The 11,242-nt window shown below is 40.6% G+C and overlaps 2 protein-coding genes across 2 annotated transcripts; both read left to right on the top strand.

The window, feature by feature from the left end:
* The first annotated feature begins 5,762 nt into the window (after positions 1-5,762).
* On the top strand, positions 5,763-6,335 carry LOC145675099 (uncharacterized). Its single transcript, XM_081745469.1, has one exon. The coding sequence runs from the start codon at positions 5,763-5,765 to the stop codon at positions 6,333-6,335; it is 573 nt and encodes a 190-aa protein (XP_081601595.1).
* Positions 6,336-6,413: 78 nt separating this feature from the next.
* On the top strand, positions 6,414-10,853 carry LOC145675098 (uncharacterized). Its single transcript, XM_081745467.1, has one exon. It carries the CDS (start codon positions 6,414-6,416, stop codon positions 10,851-10,853), a length of 4,440 nt encoding a protein of 1,479 aa, XP_081601593.1.
* The last annotated feature ends 389 nt before the right edge of the window (positions 10,854-11,242 follow it).

Here is an 11,242-nt window from a genome sequence, read left to right as displayed (position 1 = left end):
CTGGGGGACGTCGTACATATTTTTCCGACGTCGGGGATGGCGTTCTCCCGCGTTCCCCCACTTTTACCCCTGGTTATAATTCCCATATCGATTAAAAGAAACGATCGGGTTTAACTCTTAACATACCAAGCGGGGTCCTCTAGGAACCCCAGAGGGCGATATTTGGTGATACTCCTGCAACTATAATAATCAATTTATTCTGGATTTTTATGTGTGTCCTGCATCCGTTTGGGATATACTATCTATTACATAATTAGATCAACGATGCGTTCATTTAAAAAAAATACAAAAAATAAATACACACTTGAAAATGTAAGAGCTCCATCGTTAAACTTGTATTTCAGATTTACGAACACAAAAGTATAAAATTGTACGAAAAACTGAATATTGCTCAAGTAAACATAATATTTGATGTCAACAATGCTCATTTAACTTAGGTATGCTTTTAGCCATCCAAAAAATAATAATTTGAGTTGCAATACTATGTTGAGATATTAAAATAATACTTGGGGTCCCCAGAAGACCCCAGCGTGGTAAACAACGTTGACGAGTTAGGCTTGGTACGTTAAGGGTTAAATGAACATTTAAGAGTCGTAAGAATGATTATCCGTTCTCAGGAGTAACAAAATATCTTAAAAAATATTCAAGGGATACTAAAATCGTAATCCATTCAATAAATAAACTCTCGCTTTTTTTTTTTTTTTAATGAACAATTATCCACATGTTCTCTTGCCTCTACTTGAGAGTCACGTAGTGATCCGAAACACAGTTTTGAAATGGATGGGGTAAAAGAGCATATGTTTTAGTACATCTGCTAGTCAAGCTAATAAATATAGTAAGACAACAAAGACTAGAGAACATAGTAAGATCCAATAGCTCTGATTCTAATTTTCCATGTTATCCCTTGACGCTATGGGCAGGCTAAATGAAATTTAGTAGTGATAGATTGAATATTTTGAACCATTAATGCGAACTCCCTGATATACAGAGGACGAAGATTTATGGTCAACCACGATTAGCCATGATTTGCAGTTACAGGGAAAATTTAAGAGATTGTTCAGCCCGGCGTCTAGGTATGGACGTCCGCAGGACTTTTTCAAGGAGGTAAAATACTGATTCCACGGGGGGGGGGGAACAAAAGACCGACACACAAACTCAGTCGCGAATACACAATATTTTGATACACGAGGGCACATAATACATCAAGTAAAACAACAGTTATTTACGCGCGTATGCTTATTAATTATAGTAAATAATCTATAATACCAGATACTATATTATTTAATATGCATATATTAAGTGTTATAACATTTAAGTAAGCAAATTAGTATGTCTTGACATGCACTTCCAAAAACCTTTCAAAGCCCAGGGAGGCAACATCCCCTTGGCCCCTTCCCCGCTGCGGGGCAGCCATGCTTCCTAGTGTTCTGTGTCTATATTTATATGCTGCTTCAAAGATTCAGGAGAGAGAAAATGCATCTTGGTAATCTATCAGAAGTCCATGCGATTTCATTTTCAATCTCCCGCTCTTCGGTTTGTTTCTTAATTTGTTAGCTCGAGGTTTTCTATAAACTTTTTAGTCTGTTAGTTGGCAACATTTACACACTGCCGTCTGCGTTGTTTACAAGAGCTGCAAAGCTTCGTGAAAAAACGAGTAGATGTATTTAAGATTATATTCGGGTGCAGTTTTAGTATTGGTTTGCGTTAGCGTATTTGAATATGCGGATCGGCACATGATGGATTTAGAATGGGCGGAGTATTACAATTTACACGTTGCTTGGGAATTGTTTAGTATTGGTTTGCACTGATGAATATTGCACATATTGAGGAAATGCTGAAGATTGTCTTTATACTAAATGACACTACGATTGCCATTTGAAAGAATTAGATAAATAATAGCTTGAAAATATTTTAAATTGGATTACGGTATGGAGCATAATATTTAAGTATATTGTATTTACTGCGAACTAGAGTATATATGTAGCTGCTATTATAGAATTAACAAGTACCAGAGATAATTATATTGTTTTTATTTACCATGTATTGAATTATAAGAATATATATTCCTTATAATATTTGATAACAGTTGGGAAGCTTTATATGATGATTGATTTTTAGGTGTGGAACTGATTTAATTTGAAGCAACAGCAAATACATTGACAGATAATTGACGTATTTGCAACTATTGAAATGGGTATAAAATTGCTTTATGTATGTAAAAATATTTAATATTTCTTGCTTGTAAAGTATGAGGCAATTTTAACTGCTAATGTATAAAATTACAGATATGGTTTTAAGCTATTTTAGAATGAGCTTAGGAGATAACAAAATTATTATGGAATGAGACCAGCATGATGCATAGGGAAGATGACATGTGAAATGTTTGGGAAAGTTTTATTATTTTAGGAAATAATATATTAATGAATACAACGGGTAATATTTTTAAGAGAAACCCATTTTTTAGTATTGGTGTATTATTGAAAGCATGAATCAACAATTTTGAAGGTATAAGACATAGGCAAAGACTTGTATTTATTGGTGTTATTGTTTTACATTTACCGGAGAGGATGTTGCTGCCATTATGTTAAAACAGTTTTGAATAGATTTGAATTATTGGAATATAGTATTTTTTATACTTAGGGACTTATTTATAAATACAACTTATGAAATTAGAATATTATCGATTGAATTATTTTACAATGTTCAATCGCCTAACAGAATTTTCATATGGTATTGCAGGAGGTGATCAAATACCCGTTCTATTTTTTCGTAACAACTGTCTTTTTTTTAATCGCCATCCTTATTTTCTGTTAGGGCATGTGCATTTAAAACAATAATATTACACCACCGACCCGTAAGAGAAGTAAAAGAAAATCTATCATTAACAAATTCAACCTATGTAATTGCCGATATTACGTATTCGTTTGTGAACGGAAAGCCCTGTTTCTAGTTGGTAATTTTTAATTTGTTCCCCGTAAAAGAACGTAAAATTTCCCGACTTGACTTCTCCATTTCCTTCTCATCTAACTTCCTGATATCCCACTAGGTCCAACCTCTATTTTTAAACTCATTTTTTAGAAATTTTAACGCGCCTGTCCTATAGAGACTTCTTATATTTTATGTTCCAAATCTCATGTCGATTTTACTTTGCGGAGTTCGTGCCAAGTTATCACTTCTGATCACAGGATTCTGCGAACTTATCTGAAAAATCTTTTTTTTTTTTTTTTTTTTTTTTAATGGATGAGGTTGTTAGCCTCACACCAAATTCTCAAGCTGGATTTTCACCCCTTGTCTGTGGGCAACCGCTTACTCAGTATATTCACAGCTAACCTCTATATCCCAGACGCCTCCTCCTCGATCCACAACCTGAGGACGCGCCGTGCCGTGGTGACAGGAAGACCACATTTTACGGAAATTAATACAGCTTTATTTCAGAAATACAACAGGTACTGATTATCCGAACACTGCTTTAAAATACACAGGAACAACCAATATGCTCGGATATATGGATGCATATTAAGACTGTGAAAGCTTCGATGCCGTAAAAATCGTAAATTAGAGACTAGTGTCAGTGTAGTATTACATAAATGCATCGTACGTTCGACTGTCCGAACTATTCTTGATGTATCACATTGTTTCGTTTTATAGCTATATAACTTTCTGAAAGTATTTGAGAACAAGATCCTGAGACGAATATTCGGACCCAAGAGGAACGGGAATGTGGAATGGCGGAAACTTCATAACGAGGAACTACATAATTTATACGGTTTACCCAACATTGTTAGGGTCGTCAAGTCTAGGAGGCTTAGACGGGCAGGTCATGTAGCTAGAATGGAAGAAAGTAGAAACGCTTTCGAAGTCTTGACTGGAAGACCAATCGGAAAACGGCCATTAGGAAAACCTAGGTGCAGATGGGAGGACAATATTAAGATGGATCTCGCAGAGATTGGAATACAAAGTAGAAACTGGATGCAGTTAGCTAAGGATAGAAGTCAGTGGAGAGCTTTTGTGAACGCGGCATTGAACCTCCGGGTTCCATAGGCCATAGAGTTAGTTAGTTAGTTAGATTATACTCTTTACCTGTTCTCTGGCAATAACAACTGTATGAATTTATAATACAAAACTGAAATACAGAAGAATAAAATTAAAAAAAAAATAATGTGATGTTTCGCAGGGCTTCTTATGTAAAGGGCGCCTTGTATTCTTCACAGGTTCTGTACTACCAGTCAGTATTTCAATTTATTAAACAAAGCTGGTATACAGGATAACTAAAACCACTTATCTATAATGTGATGTTTCGTAGGACGCCTTATGTAAAGGGCGCACTGTACCTTTCACGAGTTCTTCGCCAACAGTAACTGTGTGTATTTATAGTACAGAATTGTGCTATACAGAAGAGTAAACATCGTTCATCTTTGATGTGGTCTCGGAAGGGCGCCTAATGTAAAGGGCGCACTGCACCTTTCACGGGTTCTTTACCAATAAAACTGTAAGAATTAATTACTAAAAACTTGCACCTTTATTTATACTGTGATATTTCGGAGGGCGCACCGGGACACGTCCCGGTGGGCCAGCACGGGCCTGCTAGTACTTACCATAACATCAATTAAATTAATTATCCCTACAAAAAAAATAACAGAAACCAGTGAAAATTTCCAAACCTTTCTACAGATGAGTTGTTAACATTTTCGCCTAGAAATCAGGAGATTTGGGTTCGAATTTCACGGTTAGGAATTCAGACTGATGTTCTCTCGATTTGCCTTAGTTTCAGCAGACGAATGTTGGGATAGTACATTTAACATATACCTAGGCACCATATGTGTGTGTCTACTTCATTCATTTCCAACTGGCCCTTGTATGACGTAGGAGTTTGCTTTTACTATTAGAGTGACGACAGAAAGAACATGTTGAGCAAAATAGGGAAGGGAACGAGGTAAGTGGAATAGAATAAAGCAAGTGTTGGCAGTGTACGATTAAACGTGGATCCAGTAAAAGTGTATCCGCAAAATCTATGACTGCATCTTGTTTGCCTACCACTATATGTCCTCTATCGCAGCTACGTTTGTTGTCTTCTCTGTGCTGTCTGAATAGTTTACTGTAAATACAAGCAGCAAACTGTGGCTTCACACACGGTAACGAGACGAGAAGAGAAATAATTCTTTTCGACAAGATCAAAGCGTACTACTACTACTACGATTAGTGCAAAGAAACCAACTCTGTATATATATATATATATATATATATATATATATATATATATATATATATATATATATATATATATATATATTGTTCGGGCCGATCGCCCTTCCTTGAAAATCTGGTATTTAAATAGTAATTTTTCCCTCCTGCAGAGGGCTCCGGGGTTCACTTTTGCCAACCCTCGGAATTTCTTTCTTTTGGGCGGACAAGTGTGTTTTTAAAAAGAGCCGTTAGACCAGTTGCTTTTGTGTGTGCGCGTCCCTATGAGGTGATCGTGTAGTCGTCGTCGTGCCTACAGTGTTTAGTGGACAATACCGCTTCCATAGTTTGAATTAATGTGTTCCTACAGTTATAAATATTTCTTTGATCCAGTTATTAATAAATATTATATATTCAGTTACAGAATCTTCTAATTTTAATATGTGCATAGCAAAATACCTTTGCTTGGTTCGTACAATATTTAATGGTCCTCCGGTCGTGGATCAGTGTAGGACAGGTCATTACAGACAGAGTGTGAGTGATTTCAATTAAAACATTTTGTGTCGTGCGAACAAATAACTATGGAAGCTCTAGCAATCAAAAAACGGACTCTGAAAGCGAAAATTACGCGGGAGGAGAAAGCGATCGCTGCTTTATCGGCAACAGAAACCAGCTTCATAGCGGTTCACCAGGGAAGGGTCAGTGACCTTCAACAGGATTGTTCGAAGCTTCTGGATGAGATTGCAACCATTTCAAATGATGAGCAGTTTCAAAAAGAAGAAGAAGAGCTAGCGGAATTGGACAATCGATTACTGAAGATGTGTGTGGTGCTAAGGGATTTACAAGTTGTGGAAAACAGTTCGGTTTCTTCTTCAGAAACAAAGCAAAGTAGTGAGGTGAAATTGCCAAAAATACAGTTACCCACATTTACAGGTAATTTGTTCGAGTGGCTTTCCTTCCACGATTTGTTCGTAGCCTCAGTACACAGCAACGATAAATTATCTGGTGCTCAAAAACTGCAATATCTAAAAACATCCCTGAAGGGGGAGCCAGCCCAACTCCTTCAGGCGATGCAAATTACGAACAGTAATTACAAAGAAGCATGGGACATTCTGAACGCGCGGTATCACAATAAACGTGAAATTGTGAACTGAATTCTCAAACGCTTAATTACGCAACCACCCATCCAACAAGAATCGGCAACGGCGTTGCGTAAATTAATTGACACAACGATGGAGTGTACTCGATCGCTGAAAGTGCTTGAGCAACCAGTGGAGCATTGGGACGCGGTTTTAGTTTATCACACCGCGGATAAACTAGACAGTGAGACTCGAAGACAGTGGGAACTTTCGTTAAATTCCAGTGAACAGCCATCTTTCGACAAGCTGGCGGCATTTCTGGACAACAGAGCCCGCGCTCTGGCTGTTTCGACCAATGGGAAGACTCGACACTCCGCAAGCAGTGATACAGTGAAAAACCGAGAAAAGAGGCTTGCATCTTCTCATGTGACAACTGCACAACGGACTCAAAGTTTGTGTGAACTATGTAATTCAAACCATCCGCTATACAGGTGTTCCGAGTTCGTCAAACGTTCAGTGGCGGAGCGTATCGCGCTCGTGAAAGAAAAGAACTTGTGTTTCAATTGTATGCGCAAGTCTTGTCGGAAGGACAGTTGTTCATCCGGAAATTGCCGCAAGTGTGACAAAAAGCACAATACAATGTTACATTTCGAACGAGATGATGCGTTACCAGAGCATGATTCTAGTGTCACGTCACATTTTGCTTCCGAAGCAAGTGTGCCGCATGTTCTGTTGTGTACAGCGATTGTAAAAATGAAGGGAAAAAACAGTGTGTCATATCCCTTCAGAGCTCTGCTAGACTGTGCGTCAGAGACTAGTTTTGTAACCGAAAAGTGTGTGCAAAAGCTCGGACTACAAAAAATAAAATCCAGTGTGGTGATCTCGGGCATAACGGGAGCAGGAGTAGGATCTGCAAAAGCGATGGTGGACTTGCAGTTTCAGCCGTTTGGTCAGATGAACAAAACGTTCGGAACAAGAGCGATTGTAGTGACGAAGGTAACATCTGATCTCCCAAAGCAACCCTGTGCCAGTGCTTCACATTGGCCACATTTGAAAGGGTTAAAGCTAGCGGACCCAACTTACAATATAGTGGGCCCCATTGACGTGCTTCTTGGAGCGGATGTGTTTCCATTATTAATGCTCAGTGGAAAGCGTGTTGGACCACCGGGTACACCCGTAGCTCTAGAGACTGTTCTTGGTTGGGTGCTTTCTGGTAGCGTAGGTACCACAAGTGGAGCCGTAACAGTGGCGGCATATCGTGCGTCATGTGAAGTGGACACAACCCTTCGTAAGTTTTGGGAGCTAGAAGAAGTTACTCCCAAAAAATACTTGTCCGAAGAAGAGAAGAACTGTGAAAAGCATTTTGCAGATACCCACTACCGTAACGAATATGGCCGTTATGTAGTGAGATTACCATTCAAGGAAAATGCGTCGCCCTTGGGAAAATCACGTGACATTGCAGTCAGAAGATTGTTACATTGTGAACGCAAGTTAGCAAAACAGCCTCAACTTCAGGAACAATATCATGCGTTCATGGAAGAATATCTGAGGTTGGGGCACATGGAGCTTGTTCCCCCAGAAGAGAAGAACGTGGCACCTGAGAAGAGCTGTTACCTCCCCCACCACGCAGTTCTAAAACCCACGAGTTCAACAACAAAATTACGAGTGGTCTTTGATGGCAGTGCGAAGACAACATCCGGGGTTTCTCTCAATGAACGGCTAATGGTGGGTCCGAAGCTACAAGACGACGTTTTCCCACTTTTGGTGCGATTTCGTGTACATCAAGTGGCCTTATGCGCGGACATTGCCAAAATGTATCGGGCAGTGATAGTAAATAGAAAAGATGTTGACTTTCAAAGAATTGTGTGGCGCAATTCCGTGAACTCTCCTGTAGAAGACTACCGATTATTAACGGTGACATACGGAACTGCCTCTGCTAGTTTTTTAGCTACTAGGTGCCTCCAACAGATAGTAGCAGACGAAGGTGAAAACTATCCCTTGGCAGCAAGTGTACTAGTGAGGGACTTCTTCATGGACGATTTTCTGGGTGGCTGTGAAACTGTGTGCGAAGCGATCGAACTCCAACAACAGCTAATTCAGTTGCTGGAAAAAGCAGGCTTCGGGTTGCGAAAATGGGCATCCAGTGAACCGGAAGTGCTAGAGGCCGTACCGTCTCATATGCGCGAAGTGTCTGTGCCGTTCAAGTTCAACGATGACAACACCATCAAGACCCTCGGAGTGCAGTGGTCGCCAGTCAGTGACGAATTTGGGTTCAGTGTTTCTCCCCCCTTGCAGCGTGACGTGTGGACCAAGCGCATGATACTATCTGAGATCGCCAAAATCTTCGATCCACTTGGTTTCCTTTCACCGGTAACCATTAAGGCGAAGGTGCTTCTGCAGTCGTTGTGGAAGGAAAACTTGGGATGGGATGAAAACCTACCTAGTTCAATGTGCGCAGAGTGGGAAGAATATTGCAAGGAACTGTCGCTATTAGAGGAAGCAAAGGTTGCGCGGTGCATCATACCTCCCAACACTCGAAAATGTCAAGTAATTGGCTTTTCAGATGCCAGCGAGCGGGCTTATGCTGCAGTGGCGTATTTGCGGGCCGAGCTCTCAAACGGAACGGTCAGTGTGCAGCTAATTGCTGCAAAAACAAAGGTGGCTCCAATTAAAACTGTTTCTCTCCCTCGATTGGAGTTGTGCGCTGCATTATTGCTGGCGAAGTTGCTCAACGCAATCTCAAACGCCCTTGTGTTTGAGGTGCAAGAGGTAAAAGCATTTACCGATTCACAGGTTGTGTTGGCATGGATTACTTCTTCCCCGGACAAATGGAAAACATTTGTGGCGAATCGTGTCGCGGAAATCCAAGAAACAGCTCGTGCAGCGGAATGGTGTTTTGTAGACGGCTTGCTAAACCCTGCTGATTGTGCCTCCAGGGGTGTGAACCCTAGTGAATTATTGTGTCATTCATTGTGGTGGAACGGTCCCAACTGGTTGTATGATGAAGTGTTGCCAACGGCTGCAGGACCACCCCTCATATCTGACAAGGTGACGGAAGAAAGAAAAAGGTGTGTCAGTGCTATGTGTGTAACTTCAGTGGATAATATCACTAGCCGTTATTCATCTCTGCTCAAAGTGAAACGCGTTGTAGCCTGGTGTCGTCGCTTTGTCTACAACTGCAGAAACCCCCTACAGAAGCTTCAAGGCCCATTAACAGCAGAAGAGCTGGAAGGTTCTTTAAGGTGTTTAGTGAAAGAAGTTCAAAAGCAAGCATTTCCTGAGGAACTGGAATGTTTGAAAAATGGCCAACCCCTCCCACCTAAAAGTCGTGTTTTGTGTCTAACTCCTTTCATTGATAGTGATGGGCTTTTGCGTGTTGGAGGAAGACTGCAAAATGCAAAAATCACTATAGACAAAAGACATCCGGTTTTATTACCAAAACAGCACAAACTCACAGAGCTTTTAATTCAGAGGGAGCACCTCAATACGCTCCACGGGGGTCCTCAACTAGTTTTGTCACTTCTTCGCGAAAGATTCTGGGTTATTGGTGCGAGAAATTTAGTAAGAAACATTATCCGAAAATGTGTAAGGTGTCATCGGTTCGAGACCAGAACAGAAACTCAAATCATGGGAGCGTTGCCCCCGGCTCGTGTAAACCCGAGTAGATGCTTTTCTCACACAGGTGTAGACTATGCGGGACCATTGCTATTGAAAAACAGTCATGGGCGAAGCCGAATGAAATACAAAGCATACATCGCTCTTTTTGTATGTTTTGCTACTAAAGCAATACACCTTGAGCTAGTGTCTGACGCAAGCGGTGCGTCATTTTTAGCGGCGTTAAAACGCTTTGTATCTCGAAGAGGGCTCCCTAGTGATATGTATAGTGACTGCGGCAAGAATTTCGTAGGAGCGAATAAAGAACTCAGAGACCTGATCCAACACAGTGTGCATACGAAGGGAAACCAGCTGACTTCGTCCTACCTGAGCGAAAAGGGCATAAGATGGCATTTCAATCCCCCCTCTTCCCCTCATTTTGGTGGTTTGTGGGAGGCTGGTGTGCGTAGTGTGAAACACCATCTTAAAAGAATTGTGGGTAATGCAACTCTGAGTTATGAGGAGATGAACACCATCCTGACCCAGATTGAAGCAATTTTGAATTCACGTCCGCTTATCCCCTTATCTGAAGAACCTAATGACCTATCTGCGCTAACACCGGCACATTTCCTTATAGGAGAACCGATGCTTGCTGTTCCGACACAAGATTTCACCTTGTCAAAAATGTCCCACCTGAAGAGATGGCAATTAGTGCAGCAAATGGTACAACACTTTTGGCAGCGCTGGTCTCAAGAGTATTTATCCCGTCTACAGCAGAAGCCAAAGTGGTGGACCCGACGTGATAATCTCAAAGAAGGAGACTTGGTGCTATTAAAGGAACCTCACCTCCCCCCTCTACAGTGGAGGCTAGGTCGTGTCAAGGACATCCATAGTGGTAGCGATGGTCTTGTGCGAACTGTCACCGTAAGAACAGCCGCTGGGGATTTAAGGCGCCCCATTGTGAAGCTCTCTCGTTTACCGTTTGATGCAAACAGATAGATATACTCTGCATTCAAATATCAACATTTCATATTGTGTTTATGATACTCTTATTCATATTTCGTATTTTGATTTTCATTTTTTTTTTCTTTTTTTCATGTTGTGCTTATATTATTTCTCTCATATTTAGTGTCTCGATTTTCTTTACTTGTTTATTTTGTATATACATATTGGTGTTGTTTTCTATTTTGTCGCATTACATTTCTCATTATAATATTCATGTTCTTGAAACGCGAGCATTTCAAGGTGGGGGCTATGTTCGGGCCGATCGCCCTTCCTTGAAAATCTGGTATTTAAATAGTAATTTTTCCCTCCTGCAGAGGGCTCCGGGGTTCACTTTTGCCAACCCTCGGAATTTCTTTCTTTTGGGCGGACAAGTGTGTTTTTAA

Source organism: Thermobia domestica, chromosome 18, assembly GCF_964235325.1.
Source record: "Thermobia domestica chromosome 18, izTheDome1.hap1.1, whole genome shotgun sequence".
Classification (NCBI taxonomy): Eukaryota; Metazoa; Arthropoda; class Insecta; order Zygentoma; family Lepismatidae; genus Thermobia; species Thermobia domestica.
This window is presented reverse-complemented; position numbering and strand designations above follow the sequence as displayed.

What these genes read in the sequence shown, in the direction of transcription:
- LOC145675098 (XM_081745467.1), top strand. Translation starts at nt 6,414, where the DNA reads ATGGAGTGTACTCGATCGCTGAAAGTGCTTGAGCAACCAGTGGAGCAT.
- LOC145675099 (XM_081745469.1), top strand. Translation starts at nt 5,763, where the DNA reads ATGGAAGCTCTAGCAATCAAAAAACGGACTCTGAAAGCGAAAATTACG.